The 18,660-nt window shown below is 55.4% G+C and overlaps 1 protein-coding gene across 4 annotated transcripts in view; it reads left to right on the top strand.

Annotated features, from left to right (window-relative positions):
* The window catches only part of PRDM16 (PR/SET domain 16), a 411,934-nt gene extending 393,866 nt beyond the window's left edge, over positions 1 to 18,068 (top strand). For 3 of the 4 annotated variants that reach the window (XM_024976786.2, XM_024976785.2, XM_015475185.3), the window contains 5 exons: positions 2,022 to 2,191; positions 2,826 to 3,000; positions 10,600 to 10,833; positions 11,989 to 12,163; positions 13,322 to 18,068. In XM_024976786.2, coding sequence (XP_024832554.1) covers positions 2,022 to 2,191; positions 2,826 to 3,000; positions 10,600 to 10,833; positions 11,989 to 12,163; positions 13,322 to 13,456 — 889 coding nt within the window. In that variant the 3' untranslated portion in view covers positions 13,457 to 18,068. The remainder of the gene's footprint in view (positions 1 to 2,021; positions 2,192 to 2,825; positions 3,001 to 10,599; positions 10,834 to 11,988; positions 12,164 to 13,321) is intronic. The other variant, XM_024976787.2, reaches the window with a different exon arrangement.
* The last annotated feature ends 592 nt before the right edge of the window (positions 18,069 to 18,660 follow it).

Here is an 18,660-nt window from a genome sequence, read left to right as displayed (position 1 = left end):
ACTCTTTGTGATCACATGGACTGTAGCCCACCAAGCTCCTCTGTCTGTGGGGATTCTCCAGGCAAGAATACTGGAGTGAGTTACCATTTCCTCCGCCAGAGGATATTCCCAACCCAGGGATCAAACCTAGGTCTCCCACGTTGCAGGCAGATTCTTTACCATCTGAGCCACCACTGAAGCCCTACAGGTAGGGAGAAGCCACCCACGAGTAGGGGGTGGTAATTTGGGGGCTCTCACCCTCCCACCACAGAGAGCTGCCACCAGCTTTGAGCAGGAAAAGCTCAGCCCCGGGCCCCAGTGGCCAGCCTGGGGGTGTCAAGCGTCCTGTCTCAGGGACCCAGGGCCATTGGGCTTGCCCAGACTCCCCAGGTAGGGCCATCTTCTGAATGTCAAGTGTCAGACGAGCGCCTCCTAAGTGGGCGGGCAGCACTGGGGTGAGAGGCCAGGGCCCCGGGGTGTCCTCAGACACGTGTCCGTCCACAGGGCTGAGTGCTCGTGACCACTACACCGTGCTGGAGCGCGGCCACCAGGCTGTGTCCTCAGGACAGGTCCCCGTACCTCCCAGCCATGCCCTCTGAGCAGACCTAGTCTCCCAAGCCCTGCCCCGCCACACTGGCTGCATAGACTCTGCCTGCCAAGGGCCTGCCCGGTTAGCACTCTGCCATGCTTGCCTCTCTGCTTGTCAATCCACAGGAGCCTGGTTCCCAAAACAGGGAAATAGCTGAGCTCAGGGATGGATAAGTCAGTGCTCCTGTGCCTCTGAGCCGCGTACGGGCATCCCTAGAGAAGTTCTGAGACCAGGAGCACATGAGCGTGCCCACCAGCACGTGCACACCTATCACACATGCACCCGTAAGCATGCACATATAGCCTCACACGTGTGCATGAGCAGACTGACACACGCACCATGTGCGACTGGAGACCCAGAGCCGGAGTCCCCCTGCCATGGCCCGGCTGGACGCCCTGGACGGGTGGGAGTGGCTGGCCAGTGGTGGCGGCCTGGACCCCTGGGACGGGACGAGGTGGCCCTGTCTGCAGCGCTGTGCCGTGGGTCCTCAGTCCCCGACGCCCCACCCTCTCTGGTTCTTGTTTCTTGCTGCCAGTGTCTCTTGGGCCCTCACCATTGGTTCCCCTGTGATAACCTGGGGGACATCCCCCCTCCCTCCTCTGCCCTGCCCTGGGAGAAGCCCCACACCCATAGGGACCCTGCACACGCCGGCATCTCAGATTGCTCCTTGTGGCAACTTCATGCTTTGCTCTGATAACTTGGTGTCATGATACTCGGACAACCGAAGCATCCAAGGAAAGAGCATCTTTTTTCATTTCCCGAGTGCGCCACGCAGCCTGGCAGCAGGTGCCCCCAGGAGGGCACTAAGATAAACCAAGCGCACAGGGCTGGGGGCACCTCCACCAAAGGGGTCCATGGACAGGAGGCCATCTGACGGGGCGAGGCTGGGAGCCCCCATCACCCTGGGGCAGAGAAGGACACTAAGGAGGGTTGGTGCGGCCCTGCAGCCACTAGCCACTCTAGTGGACTGGCAGGCTGAGTCCCCAAGGGGGATGGGTCTGCTTGAGGACCCACTAAGAGGAGTTGGGACCAGGCCAGAGGAGGGGTCTGTCTGCCAGGGAGGAAAGCTGCAGGCAGCGGGTCTGGGCTCCTTTCCGGAAAAACCTGCTGGGAGCATCTTTCCTGGTGCTCTGCCGCCCCCTTGAGGCCGCCGGGAGCACGCCACCCTCTGCTGTGGACCCTGCGCTCGGGGGACAGGACAGCAGAGAGGGGGAGATGCCAGGAGACACCAGGGAGTCCCGGTGCTGCCCACCCCGGGGGCACAAGCCCCAGAGAGTCCCCTCCACCACCTCAGGGCACAGTCCCACAGCATCAGCCACCCAGAGTCAGGGATGGGGGGACATCTGCTTCCAGGGACACTTGGCTGGGACTGCATCCCAGCTCTCCACCGTGGTCCAGGGGCCTCAGGGAGGCTGTGAGGGCAGGATCTCCGCTGAGGCGCCGTGTCTTCCAGGTGTAAGTACTGCGACCGCTCCTTCAGCATCTCCTCCAACCTCCAGCGGCACGTGCGGAACATCCACAACAAGGAGAAGCCCTTCAAGTGCCACCTGTGCAACCGCTGCTTCGGGCAGCAGACCAACCTGGACAGGCACCTGAAGAAGCATGAACACGAGCACGCACCAGGTGGGGGGGCAGCGCAGAGGAGGGGCGCGGGGGGCCTGGAGGATGGGGTGATGGGCGGGGTGCTGGGGATGGGGAGGGGGGCCTGGAGGATGGGGTGATGGGTGGGGCGGGGAGCAGGGAGCAGGGAGGGGGGCCTGGAGGATGGGGTGATGGGTGGGGTGCTGGGGATGGGGAGGGGGGCCTGGAGGATGGGGTGATGGGTCAGGGTGGGGTGCTGGGGAGGGGTGAGGGGGGCCTGGAGGATGGGGTGATGGGCGGGGTGCTGGGGAGGGGGTCCTGGAGGATGAGGTGATGGGCGGGGTGCTGGGGATGGGGAGGGGGGCCTGGAGGATGGGGTGCTGGGGATGGGGAGGGGGGCCTGGAGGATGGGGATGATGGATTGGGGCAGGGTGCAGGGTGGGGAGAGGAGGGCTGAGGAAGGGGCACACAAGCTAGCCCTAGGGGAAAGCCTGCAGTCACCGCTCAAGCCATCTTCATTCAGGGGAACCTTGTACCCTTGGGTTTCCCTAAGGGGGTGTTCCCTAAGAGTGCCCTGCACGTGCACCCCTTCAGCCACCTGTCCCCTCCCGCTGTGCCACAGTGGGTGGGGTGCAGCCGAGGGGCACCCTCCTCTGATGCTTCCCCCTCCCCACAGTGAGCCAGCATGCGGGGGTCCTCACCAACCACCTGGGGACCAGCGCCTCCTCCCCCACCTCCGAGTCAGACAACCACGCACTTTTAGATGAGAAGGAAGACTCCTATTTCTCTGAAATCAGAAACTTTATTGCCAACAGTGAGATGAACCAAGCATCAACACGAACAGACAAACGGTAAGAAACACGTCCCGGGGTCCCAGGAAGGTCTGGACTCTGTATGGTTCCCTATATGGTCATGCCCACAGCAGGCCCCCACCACAGCACCAGAGACCCCAGGCCCACAGCAGAGGGCGAGGCCTGCAGGCTCTGCAGCTGGCACCCTTCCCACCCACCAGCCACCCCGCCTCGGCTCTCTGCTTCTGCAGAGAACAAGCACCCCGGCCCAATGGCGGGTGTCACACACTCAGTGCCACCAGCACACGGGCCTCAATGCACGGTTTGGCCTCAGTGTTAACACGTGCGGCCAAACGTCAACCAGGTGAGGGCTCCTTTCATGAGATCCACCATGCCTCTGCAACTCCAGGACAGGCTCATTGAATTTGACACATGAACGGTTTCTAGCAAGAGTGCTGCTCCTTTAAACACACACACAGGCAGGAAAATGGCAGAATTGGGATCCTAAGATGTAGAGGCTGTAACACATTCCCTTCATCCCAGGCCTCGGCGGCAGACTCAGAGAGGCCGGACTCCTAGTGCTTAGGGACGCGCTCCTCTGCTTCTGCAGAGGAAATGAGGCCCAGAGGATTGGGCATCTGGCTCCAGCCCTTCTGCCCATGGGTGGGCTGCCAGCCCAGAACCCAGTTCCCTCCCACCCAGGACACCCGGCTTCCCAGGGGCTTGTCTGCTCCCCGCAGGCGGGCTGCATCTCCTTCACCCCTGGGGCCCCCGAGGCAGAGCAGGGGCACTGAGCAGACCTTCAGGATGCACGAGCGGCACATGGGCTTGGTGCCCTGGCTGTTTCTGGCTCTTCTGAGTGGCTAGATCCATGCCCAGGACAGTGATCCCACCTGGTGCCTCGGTGGGCTCAGAGGAGGAGACATGGGAGAGGCTGGCCATGGGCTGCATGTCCCCGAGCCCCAGCCCTGCCAGGCACCAAAGACCTTGATATCGGGGCACGGCCAACAAAGTGCCTGGGTCTGTCCCCGGCTCTGGTCACGTGTGATGGTCTAGTGGGAGCCCAGCCCTGCCATCTGCGCCCAGGGTGGCGAGCTTCATTCTGGCAGCACTCTGGGCTCCATCTGAGAGCCGTCCGTGGTTCAAGTTCTGAGGTCTCCACCTTCAGAGTAAGTCATGGACCTGAGCATCCAGGAGCCAGGCCATGAGGCACATCCTGGCTGATACAGGCTCCCCTGAGCTGTGACCCCCTGTGCCCAGGGCAGAGCCAGACAGGGAGCTGACAAGGACAAGCCAGGGGCGTCCTCCCTGGGGTGGGCGGCCCTCCAACGCTGTCCCTGAGTGGCAGACCCAGCTCTCAGCCATACAGAGGACACCCCAGGAGAGTCACCAGGAAAGACCGGGTGTCCCCAGAGGGATGAGGGGCTGGCACCACCCTGACCCCACAGAGCAGCATTTCAGCCAGGGCCCCAGGGGTCGGGGCGGTAAGTGAGACTCAGACACCAGCCCCACACCCCTCAGAAAGCCCAGGGCAGAGCCAGCCTACAGACCAGGCCCTCGGACGGCCTGTGTTAACCCACCCAGAACCAGTGACCTCCTCTTGACAGTCCATTATAACTCAGGGCCTGCCAGGCTTCCTGACCCCAGAAACCCCTGGGCCAAACCCTGTCCCCTCCCCAAATTCCTCTGTTGACACTCTGACCTCCAGCCCCTCAGAGTGACCTGATTTGGAAATAAGATCTTCTCAGGTGTAATTAGTTACGATGTCATTCTGAAATCAGGTGGCCCATATCCGATAGGACTGGTGTCCTTAGAAAAGGGAGAAATTTGGGATTTCTCTAGTGGTCCAGCGGCTGGGAATCCACCTGCCAGTGCAAGGGACGTGGGTTTGGTTCTTGGTCTAGGATGATCCCACAGGCCTCAAGGCAACCAAGCCCGTGCGCCACAACTCCGGAAGCCTGCACACCCTAGAGCCTGTGCTCCGTAGAGAAGCCCCCACAGTGCGAAGCCCATGCTCTGCAACCAGAGAGTAACCCCCACTCTCAGCAACTAGAGAAAGCCCAGGCAGCAGTGAAGACCCAGCGTAGCCAAAAATAAATAAATAGACTTTTTTAGAAAAAGAAAATGGGGAGACACCGTGTGAAGGTGAAGCAGAGTGGGTGATGTGCCCACAAGTGGAGGAGCCCCAAGGATCACCAGCAAAGCACCAGAGTCCAGGGAAGGGGCCGGGAGGAGGCACCGGCCCTGAGACACCTGCAGCTGGGGCAGCTGGGGCATCTATGAGAGACTGAGCCAGACCTATCTGTGTGTGCTTGGGAATCTCTGGAGGAGGCACGGGTCAACCGTGGCCTGCCACAGGGTCAGGGGCACTGACTACAACAGTCCAAGGAGCCCTGGCATGCTGGTATAGGTCCTTTTGAAGGAGGTTGCCATAGCCACTATTACCCCTACCATAGTTTGGCCTCGGGCCAAAGTACAAGGAGGGAACACAGCCCCATCCATCAGCAGAAAATTGGATTAAAGATTTACTGAGCATGGCCTTGCCACCAGAACAAGACCCAGTTTTCCCCACAGCCAATCCCTCCCATCAGGAAGGTTCCACAAGCCTCTTATCCTCATCCATCAGAGGGCAGACAGAATGAAAACCACAGTCACAGAAAACTAACCAAACTGATCACATGGACCACAGCTTTGCCTAACTCAATGAAACTATGAGCCATGCTGTGTAGGGCCACCCAAGACAGACGGGTCATGGTGGAGAGTCCTAACAAAACAGTCCACTGGAGAAGGGAAAGGCAAACCACGTCGGTGTTGTTGCTTTAGAAGCCCATGAACCGCATGAAAAGGCAAAAAGATAGGAAAGATGAACTCCCCAGGTCGGTAGGTGCCCAATGTGCTCCTGGAGAAGAGTGGAGAAATAACTCCAGAAAGAATGAAGAGACAGAGCCAAAGTGAAAACACTCCCAGTTGTGGATATGACTGGTGATGGAAGTAAAGTCGGATGCTGTAAAGAACAATATTGCATAGGAACCTGGCATGTTAGGTCCATGAATCAAGGTAAATTGGAGTGGTCAAGCAGGAGATGGCAAGAGTGAACACTGACATTTTAGGAATCAGTGAACTAAAATGGACCGGAATGGGTGAATTTAATTCAAATGACCATTACATCTACTACTGTGGGCCAGAATCCCTTAGAAGAAATTAAGTAGCCCTCATAGTCAACAAAAGAGTCCAAAATTTAGTGCTTGGGTGCAATCTCAAAAACGACAGAATGATCTCTGTTCATTTCCAAGGCAAACCATTCAATATCATAGTAATCCAAGTCTGTGCCCCAGTCACTAATGCTGAAAAAGCTGAAGTTGAACAGTTCTATGATGACCTACAAGACCTTCTAGAACTAACACCAAGAAAAAGATGTCCTTCATTATAGGGGACTGGAATGCAAAAGTATGAAGTCAAGAGATACCTGGAGTAATAGGCAAGTTTGGCCTTGGAGTACAAAATGAAGCAGGGCAAAGGCTAACAGTTTTGCCAAGAGAATGCCCTGGTCATAGCAAACACCCTCTTCTGACACATGACATCACCAGATGGTCAAACCAAAATCAGACTGATTATACTCTTTGCAGCCAAAGGTGGAGAAGCTCTGTACAGTCAGCAAAAACAAGACCAGGAGCTGACTGTGCCTCAGATCATGAACTCCTTATTGCCAAATTCAGACTTAAATTGAAAAACACAGGGAAAACAACTAGGACCATTCAAGTATGACCTAAATCAAATCCCTTACGATTATACAGTGGAAGTGATAAATAGATTCAAGGGATTAGGTCTGATAGACAGAGTGCCTGAAGAACTATGGACGGAGGTTTGTGACATTGTACAGGAAGCAGTAATCAAAACCATCCCCAAGAAAAAGAAATGCAAAAAGCCAAAATCTGAGGCCTTACAGGTAGCTGAGAAAAGAAGAGAAGCTGAAGGCAAAGGAGAAAAGGAAAGATATATCCATCTGAATGCAGAGTTCCAGAGAATAGCAAGGAGAGATAAGAATGTGTTTTTAAGTGAACAAGGCAAAGAAATAGAGGGAAACAATAGAATGGGAAAGACTAGAGATCTCTTCAAGAAAATTAGAGATACCAAGGTAACATTTCATGCAAAGACAGGAACAATAAAGGATAGAAACAGTATGAACCTAACAGAAGCAGAAGATATTAAGAAGAGGTGGCAAGAGCACACAGAAGAACTGAACAAAAAGGATCTTAGTGACCCAGATAACCACGATGGTGTGAGCACTCACCTAGAGCCAGACATCCTGGAATGTGAAGTCAAGTGGGCCTTAGGAAGCATTGCTACAAACAAAGCTAGTGGAGGTGATGGAATTCCAGTTGACCTATTTCAAGTCCTAAAAGATGATGCTGTTAAAGTGCTGCACTCAATATGCCAGCAAATTTGGAAAACTCAGCAGTGGCCACGGAACTGTAAAAGGTCAGTTTTCATTCCAATCTCAAAGAAGGGCAATGCCAAAGAATGCTCAAACTACCATATAATTGCACTCATCTCACATGCTAGCAAAGTAATGCTCAAAATCCTTCAAGCTAGGCTTCAACAGTATGTGAACCACGAACTTCCAGATGTACAAGCTAGATTTAGAAAAGGTAGAGGAACCAGAGATCAAATTGCCAACATCCGTTGGATCATAGAAAAAGCAAGAGAATTCTAGGAAAACATATACTTCTGCTTCATTGACTCTGCTGAAGCCTTTGACTGTGCGGATCACAACAAACTGTGAAAAATTTTTCAGGAGTTGAAAATACCAGACCACCTTACCTGCCTCCTGAGAAATCTGTATGCAGGTTAAGAAGCAACAGGTAGAACCAGACATGGAACGATGAACTAGTTCCGAATTGGGAAAGAGGTATGTCATGGCTATATATTGTCACCCTGCTTATTTAACTTATATGGAGAGTACATCATGCAAAATGCCAGGCTGGATGAAGCACAAGCTGGAATCAAGATTGCCAGGAGAAATATCAATAACTTCAAATATGCAGATGACACTACCCTTATGGCAGAGAGCAAAGAGGAATTAAAGAGACTCTTGATTAAGGTGAAAGAGGAGAGTGAAAAAGCTGGCTTAAAACTCAACATTCAAAAAAATGAAGATCATGGCATCTGGTCCCATCACTTAATGGTGAACAGGTGGGGAAACAATGGAAACAGTGACAGATTTTAGTTTCTTGTGCTCCAAAATCACTGTGGATGGTGACTGCAGCCATGAAATTGAAACATGCCTACTCCTTGGAAGAAAAGCAATGACAAACCTAAACGGCGTACTTAAAATCAGAGACATCTCTCTGCTGACAAAGATCTGTCTAGTTGAAACCATGGTTTTTCCAGTAGTCATGTACAGATCTGAGAGTTGGACCATAAAACAGGCTGAGCACCGAAGAATTGATGCTTTTGAACTGTGGTGTTGGAGAAGACTCTTGAGACACTGTTGGACAGTAAGGAGATCAAAGCAGTCAATCCGAAAGGAAATCAACCATGAATATTCATTGGAAGGACTGTTGCTGAAGCTGAAGCTCCAATAATTTGGCCTCCTAATGCAAAGAGCTGACTCACTGAAAAAGACCCTGATGCTGGGAAAGATCGAAGGCAGGAGAAGGGGACAACAGAGGACAAGATGTTTGGATGGCATTACTGATTCAAAGGACATGAGTTTGAGCAGTCTCTGGAAGATGGTGAAAGACAGGGAATCCTGATGTGTTGCAGTCCACAGCGTCACAAAGAATCTGACACAACTGAGCAACTGAACAACAACGAATCTACTGGAGGGGAGAGGGATGATCCCTGCTCTTTGAGCCATAGCCATGTGCTGTGTTAGGCTGGCCCTGGGGACATTCTGCACCCAGGCAGCTGTTTGGAGGCCTGGCTACTCGTTCTGGTTTCCTCTCTGTCTGAAGCTGTCTCCAGCCAGACTCCCCTCTCTGTCCCCGCTGTATCCATCCCCCACCCTCAACGAGCGCTGGTGTTTGACGCAGGCCTCCCACCAATGAGCAGATTTCTGTGCAGGGCGAGGCACGGTGCCAGGACAAAGTGCTCATTCATGGTCGCTGCTCCCACAGAGAAGGGCTTGTATATAAACGCACAGAGACTCAGGTTCAATTAAATGACACTCAGGGCTTTACGCTGTCCCAAGCTCCCCACCTGTGCTGTCCATCGGCACTCAGGGTGGGGACTGTTCTCACATTCCCCTAGAGGGCGTGGGTTCTGAGATGACAAACCCCGCCCAAGGGGACCTGCCAAGACCCATGGAGGGAGGCAGGACCTGGATCTGGGGTCCTCACCACTGGTGGACAGACGTGAACCTGATGCCCAACATCAAGGGAGACACATTAGGGTCCTGCCTGTCCTGGAGAATAGGTCAGCTGTCAGCAACTGTATACTCTACGGTGGAAAGATGAGAAGTGAAGACGAGGCCGGGGCGGGGGGGGGGGGGGTGCCAAGAACTGAACCACCTGGAGCTTCCCAGCCCATCCACTCAGCTCTGTATTTGGAGACGGTGACCACTTGGAGAAGACATCCCTCTTGCCTTAGTGCCCCAAGCAGGACCCTGAGTCTCTCCCGACAGCAGGGGATGGACTCCCATGGGCTGTGTGAGGTCCAGAAGGGGTTGAGTCCGGGGGCTCAGAACTCCAATTCACGAAGCATGTGCCTTGCCCCCCATCCACCTCCACCCACGTGCGGGACACCTGCCCAGGTGGCCTTGGGCCCAGCCCACGTGTGGCCACGGCACCTGGTCATGAACTTGCAGATGAACCGAACAACGCTGTTGTCATTTTTCTCAAAGTAATGGGCACCCTCTTCCTCACGGCTCGCTTTCTCTTTTCAATAATGAGGACCAGAACGGGAAAGGCCCCCAGCTGCAAGGACCCCTGGGGATGAGGGGAGGAGTCTGAGCTGCAGGAGAGACAGCCCAGTCTCAGAAACACACTCACCCTGGAGGGTTTCCGTCGCCGACAACAGCCCAGTCCACACGGCCCAGAGCCCCAGGTCCGAGATACTCCATCTGTGGAGGGCCGCCCAGTCCTCATGCCCTCGTGGCAGGTGGGGAAGAGCAGGCACTCATCAGGGTGGGGCCGCACACCTCCCACACTCCGAGCCTCCCCGGGGATACCCCTTGTGCAGGGCCCAAGCCCAGTACCAGCTCCCAGGACCCCTTGCCCTCCAGGCCAGCGTAGCGCCCTTCCCGAATCCCTGAGTGTCCCGTGTCTACGCCAGCATGACAGGAGCCTGCTACCCAGCAGTTCCTGCCCAGCTTCATCCTGGTCCTGGGCAGGTGCCCTTCCGTTTTTTAATCACTTGAAACAGCGGCCGAGGACGGAGACAGGCCGCGCAGAAGCCCAGCTCTGAGGGTCTAGTGGTAGAGAAGGGCAGGCTGCCATCGGAGGGGCTGGGGGCATCAGGGATGGCGGGGGTAGTGATAGAGAAGGGCAGGCTGCCATCGGAGGGGCTGGGGGCATCAGGGATGGCAGGGGTAGTGATAGAGAAGGGCAGGCTGCCATCGGAGGGGGCTGGGGGCATCAGGGATGGCGGGGGCCAGAGCCACTGGAACCAAGTTGCTCCTCAGGACATCTGTGGTCAGCTCCCCCTGTGTCATTTCAGGCCGGAAGTCCAGGACCTAGATGGCACCTCCCAGTGCCCGGGCCTGGCCATCAGGAAGCCAGAGGACGTGGAGGAGGAGGAGGAGGAGGAGCTGGAGGAGGATGATGACAGCCTGGCAGGGAAGTCACAGGACGACACCGCATCCCCCACACCCGAGCCTCAGGGTGCCTACGAGGACGATGAGGATGAGGAGCCACCCACCTCCCTGGCCGTGGGCTTTGACCACACCCGAAGGTGGGCACCTGCCCTCTGTGGGCCCCAAGTGCTTGGGCCCCGGGCAGGGAGATGGGCAAGCACTGAGGGGGTGACCTCACTCCCACACCGTCCACCCTGCCAGCGGGGTTCTCTCCTTCCCAGTAGGTGTTTCCACTGCAAGGACTTCTGTGCACAGGTCAGGGTGAGACCGGGCCCCAAACTCACACACACATGCACACATACCTGCACACACATACACACAATGCACATGTACATACATGTACACATGTGGACACGTGCACGTGTACACACAGGCACGTGTGTGCGTGCGTACATATGTGAACACCACATGTGCAACTGTGTGCACACCCTCGCCCGTGTGGGCACATGTGTATACATGTACACACATACACACTGTGGGCACATGTGCACATACATGTGTGAACACCACATGTGCAACTGTATGCACACCCTCGCCCATGTGGGCACATGTGTATACATGTACACACATGAAGGTGCATGTTTATACACATCTGTGTATACATGTGCATGCGCACACATGCTTCACCCAGTCCAGAATCAGAGCAAGGCAGGCGAAGGCTGAGAAGGAGCTGATCAGGGACCCGTGGGTGATCTCCAGCCCTGCAGAACCAGGAGTAGTGACGTCTGTCTTCAACAGGCTGTGGGTGGGGGTTGAGCACCAATGATTTTGAAAGGTGGCAGAGGAGAGCCTCTCCTGCTGCGTCCCCACTGCTCACCGCCTACATTCAGCACCGGTGATGCCACCAGCATTCAAGGTCCTCCTGGGGGTGGCTGGCAGATCCTGCGGGCCCTTCAGAGATGGCCCACTTCCTCCCACTCTGGGCCCTGAGAGTGGGCCCCCCAGAACAACCCAGATCTCGGGAACCAAGACCTCTGCCCTGCTCCCAGCCTGTGCTCTGTGCCCAGGGACCCGGCGCCCTGCCTGTGCTCGCAGTGTGTGTGCACGCACGGACCTCCTGTGTCCTCCATCACTTTCCTGTATCTGTGTGGCTTCTGTCCACGTGTCCATGTGTCCGTGTGTCTGTCTCCTGTGCATGTGGCTCGTGGAGACGCTGTGGTGTGCATGGAGGCACGGAGCTGGCCATGGGGCTTCAGAGAGGCGGCCGAGGCCAGACAGGCTGACAGCAGGCCCCTCTCCGGTCATTGGTGCAGGTGTGTTGAGGAGCCACCAGGCGGTCTCTTAGCTTTGGAGCCGATGCCGACTTTTGGGAAGGGGCTGGATCTCCGCAGAACAGCTGAGGAAACGTTTGAAGTTAAAGATGTGCTTAATTCTACCTTAGATTCTGAGACTTTAAAACAGACCCTGTACAGGCAGGCTAAGAACCAGGTAGGTACCTACCAGAGCCTGCCCCCGACCTTCCCCAGGCTGGATGGCAGGCCCCAGCTGTGCCTCCCCGACCAGGGACCACGTCCCTTCTCTCTGTGGCCGTCCCATGTCTGCATGGGGGACACCCAGGACTCCAGCCCTCCCGTGCCCATTGCTTTGGCTAGAGAGACCCCCAAATGATTCCCTTTCCATGAAAGCAAGGGTGGGGAGAGGTTGAGGGCAGATGAACGAGAGCCAGACCCTCACAAGGGCACTCCCCCCGTCCCGCAGTGCTCCTGGACATGAGGGTCCTGGCCCTCATATACCCAGAGGGTGGTATCCACCGGCAGTGCCCTCGTGGCTGCACTGGCCTCCCTCTGCCTCTGCCCAAGCAGGAGTGATGGTAGCCCAGGGTCCTCTCGAGGGACGCTCCCCCGTCGGGGTCACGGGCTCCAAGCTGCAACTATGGCGAGTCAGCAGGGCACAGGCTGGCCGGCATGACTCACCCTCAGCCTAGGGGCTGCAGGACCCTGCTTATTTTCAGCTTGGGGGACTTGGGGTTCCACTCAGCTCTCCGCAGCTCACCCAAGTCTGAGCAAAAACCGTCTGCATGTCTGTCTTCGTCTCTTTACTAATCCTGTCCAGAGTGTGAAATTGGGTGGACACACCCCACCCCACCTTCTCTGAGCGGCCCTGGGTCCCATCCACTCGTGCTCTGGGGGCCAAGCTGGGCCTGGGCCAGAGGCACGTCTGCTCTCAGCTCAGAAATGCTGCACACCACGTCCCTGAAATGGCTCTGTGCCACCACCACGGTCATCCACACTGGACAGGGCCCACCAGGCAGGGCCTGCGCCTCCTTGATGGGGTCTCAGCAGTAACCACCAGCACCCTGGTCCCCCTGAAAAGCATGCTTGCCTGTGAATCCATGCTGATCACCAGGGATGTAGGGGCACCTGCGAGGGCGGATGTGCCCCAGAGAGGCTGAGGGTTTTAGTGGCCCTCTGCAAAGATGCCTCCTCTGCAGGCCAGCCCCCAACACCTTTGCCCCCACCTCACCTCTGGGTCTGAGGTCAGTGGGAGGGGGTGGGAGGCCGGGAGGGCATGGGCTGGCCTGGGGTCTACAGGACCCACCCCACACCACTCACCTGCACTCCTGTGTGTGCCCTCCCCTCCATCCAGGCGTATGCAATGATGCTGTCCCTTTCCGAGGACACTCCTCTCCATGCCTCTTCCCAGGGCCCCCTGGACGCTTGGCTGAACATCGCGGGAGCCACGCCAGAGTCTGGAGCCTTTAACCCCATCAACCACCTCTGACTGGCCTGAGAGGGGCTGGGGTCAGAGTCCAAGTGAGGCCACCAGGGCCCCCGACTTCCCAACAGAAATCTCCATGGCAGAAGATGGAGGCAAGGGCCTTGGGAGCCTGTGCGGCCTGGGGCCGAGGAGACCCCTCCTTGTCACCTGTATCTGACCACTCCTCCACATCTGTTCCCCTCTCCATGGTCCAACTCTGACTTTTGCAATGAAAACTCAGAACCCGGCCTCTTTGGAGCCATCATAGGGTTTCACTGGCTCCAAGCATCAGTCTTGAGAACAGCCTTCAGTTGGTACAGCTCACTCTATCCGGGCACAGCACTGGGGGCTGCCTCACAGAGTCAACCCCATGGGCAAGGACGGGGTTTGAACCCCACACCGAGGCTGGTGGGCCTCTCCCAGGCGCCGTGTGGCATCTAGGGAGGGAATGGACACCTGGGCGTGCTCTAAGGAGGGAATCGCCCTGACAATTTTTATAAAGAAAATGACAAGAATGATCCTTTTGGTAATCTTATTGACGACAGAGTCTATTTAAGCATGTGGTTTTAAAAATAGACAGTATTTTTTAAAAAAAAATCACAAAGTGACTTGCAAATTGTTTTTTAAAAGTAATTTTGCATTGCTTTGAAATCTCAGCTTCTTTGCAAACCCAAACCTGCCTGGGACCCAGCCCTGCGTTTGGGGGTGTTCTTTATACTGTAGATAATGGAGAGATTTTCTATCCCTGACTGTGTTTGTAAAGCCAAGGTGATTCTGGGCACCCCGCCCCCAGAACTGAGGGGCGGAGCCCACTCCCGGGAGCAGTTTGAGACTGTGCCTGGAATCAGATACGATGTCCTGGGCTGGCCCAAGGCTGGGACTCAGAGATGTGCCTGTCATTGTGTGACATGGGATTCGTGCCCGCGTCCCCCACCCAGAGGGAGGTCGGAGCAGGGACTTGGTCCCCAGCGCAGAAGTGGCCAAGCCCCTCCGCCCACCCCCCCACCATTCTGCAGAAGGTGGGGCCCGCCATCATCTTGGGATCTCCAGCACCCACCCACCCCACCCCTGCAGATGGACAAGGGGAAGGGAGTGGGCACCCCCCATAGGGGCTGCCGTGGGGTGCACTCCAAGGCTCCTCTGCTCCAGGCTGCCAAGCTCCATGCTCACCTGAGACCCCAGGACACAACTGCCACTTCGCTCTTTGTGTGGGTTCTTGGCGGGCGGGACCCGGCTCCAGAAGGACGGGAGTCCAGGTGTGACTTCCACAAAGAGCTAAGACAGCACAGCCCTGAGGGGACGGACGGCACCTCCCAGGACCAGGCTGCTCTCCACTCGATGGGCTTTAAATTATTCCCATAGGGGCCAATTTCGAATAATTGTTGTTGTTTTTTTTTCCCTGATGGAATTGACCTTAATCTGTATATAACTTGTAATTTTTTCTAATTCATTTCTTTTCTTATTTTATTTCTTCCTTAACAGTATTTTTGGCATTAGACATTCTTATTGTGAAGAAATAATGTTAATATAAGTATCTAGTGAAGGACCAAAACCGTGTAATAAGGTTGTGTGTTGTGTGATCAATAACCAGGGAGTGGGGCGATTTTTAATGTGCCAAATACCCCACGTCCCCCACCCCCCGACGAATCCTGCTGCCCGTTTTCCAGACAATCATGTGTTTTTGTTAACTTTGAGTTTCAGTTGCATTTAAGACAAGTGCTCTATTTATTTCTTTTATTGTTTGGAAGAAAAACGAAGACTAGCATCCCAAGAAGAAGAGGAAAAAAACCCGCCCAAGTTGCCCTAAGAAATGTGTGAAAATACAAACGGTCATGGAGTGGCCAACCGTCCAGCCTCTCCAGGCCAAGACAATCGTCCGCCTGGGCACTGGGGGTTCAGCTTCACAGTGGGGACCTGTGGATGGGGATCCCCAAGGGCGCACAGACCTGCAGATCCTAGCGAAAGGATTTGGCCTTTCCCGGATCCGGTCAAGGTACCATTCAGAGCGCCTTCCACGTGGGAACAGGCTGGAACGTGCTCCCCAGGGCGGTCAGAGAAGCTGCTGGCAGAGGAGCCGCCTGCAGCCGCACCCACAGGGATTTACAGACACGGCTGCTCGCACCACCTCAGAAGCTTCCTTCATCCCACCCCCGCAGTGGACCCTCCTGGTGTGTCGCAACTTCCAACTCTCCCTCGGTTGAGATGGGACCCCTTTGAAAAGTCAACCTCAGATACCACCTCCCCATTTCTGTAAACCCAAATTATATGATTTCTTCTGCTAAACAATAAGGTGTGTGCTTTTTTTTGCGATTTGACTCTCTCTGTCCAAAGCAGGATGTTTGGGCAGGTGGAGGCCTGAGTGTCTGTTCCCTGCAGCCCAGCCCTTCTGTTCACCTCTGGTCTCTCTGTGACAGTCACGGTTGGGTCTCTGTAGCTGATCTTCTTAAACTCTGACTCTTCCTTCTTTCCTTCCCCATCCCCAAGAACCCTGACTGCACATTTTAAGTCCTGTTTTTTGTCCCTCTTGAAAACAATTAGAGTAAGCCCAGTTTCTCCTCCAGCCTAAGCATTTGGCAGATTCAGTGGCGGGGAGGGTTCTGTCCTCGGACCCTCAGATAAAAAGAGCACTTATTTCCTACGTCTGGTGGGTCCATGAAGCCTGGCCTCAAAGTTGAGCATTGTCCCAACCACAGTCAGCTGCCCCTCCCCAGGTCTTCTCTGCCCCCAAGGCTCCAGCACCAGCCACCTGCTCAGAACCAGGGGGATGCCCTGGAGGGTCTGGGAGCTCAGGCTGGAGAATTCCGAGAGCCCAGCTTCATGGCACGGATGCAGCTGGTGGCTGGCCGGCCAACCAATGCATCTGTGGGCTGGTGGCCAGAGTCAGGGCTGTAAACTAGGAACCCCACTGGGCTAGCGTGCTGGGGCCAGGGCCCTTCACTCCAGCCTCGTCCACTTCCCTCTTTGGGCTGCTGACTCACCCCCAAGTGGAAATTTGGAAGGAGGTCTCTTCACTCTTCCCTCTTCTGCCCCTCAGACCCCAACCCCCACCTTGGGCCCAACTCTTTCATTCCCAGGACAAGCAGGTAGGACCCCAGGACTGCTGACCCTTTGGCCAGCCAGCCCTTCATAAGGGAGACCCAGAAGCCTCTGGTTGGAACCCAGAGGCATGCATTTCTGCATCCCACCTGGAACCCTGGGGTGGGGATAAGTGACTGGGGTGGGCCTGAGAGACTGCCCAGCCCTAGTGGCCTTCCCATACAATGCCAAGAGTACGGCCAGTCCACCCAGACACTGATTGGCCCTGGAAACCCTGAGGGCCCTTGTCCTGCGTCCTGGCTGCTTCCTCAGTGAACATTCGCAAAGCACTTGCCTGAATCACATCCCTTGTGTTAGCCCCGAAGCCTCAAAGCACTGGATTGTGGCGCCCCGGGCCCCACCCCCGCCCCCGCACTACTGCCCAAGTGACTGAAATCTACTGAGCTTACTCACCGTGCTGTCCTGGGAGGGGCAGGGGCAGCACCCCCAGAGAGCACCCTGCACTGCTGCCTGGGGCGGTGGCGGGGAATGGACGGGGAGCCGGGCACCTCGCTCCCCTCCCGGCTGGGGACACGGGGACATAACTGCTCCTGGTCGGTGGAGGTCAGCCGGGTCTCAAAAGCCATGAATGTCTCTGTAGCGATGCGTGATACTGTGACTAAGACGTCCTCACGAGATGCCAAGGAGCGTCCCTCTCCTCCTGCCATTCCAGTGTTTATGTCTCCCTTCTTTTCTGTCACGGATTCGTATTACCACTTGTGGGGGGGAAAAAAAGTAAGAGAAGATAGAATGAAAAGGCAGCTTATGTTTCCAGATGTGCAATTCACTCATGAACAAAGTTATCCTGAAGGCTCCTTTCCGCGCACCTCTCTTCCTCGTTCTCCTCCAAATGAGGGAAGCTGAGCCCCGTGTCCACACAGGACTGAGGGCATCCATACGCGTACGCTGGTGACACTCCAAACCTGTGCGTCCATGTCATCCTTCGCCATCGTTACATTATGATCCGGTTTTTTTTTTCTTTTTTTTTTTTTTTTTCTTTTAGAGCTGTATAGTGTTGAAAAGAAGTCAAGTGTAAATGTCTGGTTTTTCTCCATAATGTTTTTTTTAAAAAAACCATTGAGAAGGAGGCTGGTGTATGTCCCACGTCCCCCGATTGTAAATTTGCTTCCGTTCTAAGTAAACTGCATGGCTCGTGTGTAGTCATTATTGTGTCTGTTCGTGAAGTTTTTAAGAAAAGGAAAATCCCATAGATGCACTTATTAAATATGTGATTAGAGTCTGCGTCCTCGAGACTAGGAGTCCTGAACTGCCCACATGGAAGACGCAGTTCTTAACATGGAAATCGCTGTGGGAGAAGGAAAGGAAAAGACACCAAGTGTAGGAATCATTCAGAGAGTAACTCTGCAGATTTCATTTTGATGATGCTCGTGATAAAGACAAATGTACGTGTGTAGAGAAATGTCTTTAAGATGAAGCCTAGGAGAAGCTGATTTTGAGGTTGATGCTGTAGACTAGGACTGTATACCAAATGTAATCTTTCCGATGCTACAATGAATTTATACATGAGATTGATATGCAATAAATCTGTGTGCTTTTCTAAGCCTCTGTGTCTGCCTGCTTCACTCAGGGAGAACAGAGGCCTCGGAGGGCTGGGGAGGGATGGTGAGAACGGACTCAAGAGTCAGGGTGTGGCTGGTGGGGAGGCTCACCAGCCCTGATGGAGAGCCCCTCGTGCCATCCTCCTCCACCACTCCCAGGGCAGGTCCCCTTGCTGTTCCTGTTTTCCAGAAAAGAACAAGTTCAGAGAGGGCACCAACTACCCAGGACAGCCTTGCAGTGAGAGTGCTGGTCTCCAGCTGTGCCCTCCTCCAAGTGTGCCCACCTCAGGACAAGGTGACCTTTAGGTATGGCCCCCAGGTGTGCCCTGCTCCAGGTGTGGCAGCCTCCGTGTGTTTCTACTCTCCATCATAGTGGCCTTCAGGTGTGTCCATCTCCAGGTGAGCCTACCTCTAGGCATGGTACCCTACTGGTGTGCCCACCTCCAAATGCAACTGCCCCCAGGTATTCTTATCCCAACATGTCCCTGCCCTCAGCGCCCATGCCCATGAACTCTCACCAGGGCTTCTTGATGGAGGAGAAGCCCATCCTATAAGGCCAGCCCAAAATCTGCCCCCCTCTGAGAGTAGACCTCC

This window comes from Bos taurus, chromosome 16, assembly GCF_002263795.3.
Source record: "Bos taurus isolate L1 Dominette 01449 registration number 42190680 breed Hereford chromosome 16, ARS-UCD2.0, whole genome shotgun sequence".
In the NCBI taxonomy this organism is placed as follows: Eukaryota; Metazoa; Chordata; class Mammalia; order Artiodactyla; family Bovidae; genus Bos; species Bos taurus.
Note: the sequence above shows the minus strand (reverse complement) of the source record. Positions and strands in the feature narration are given on the sequence as shown.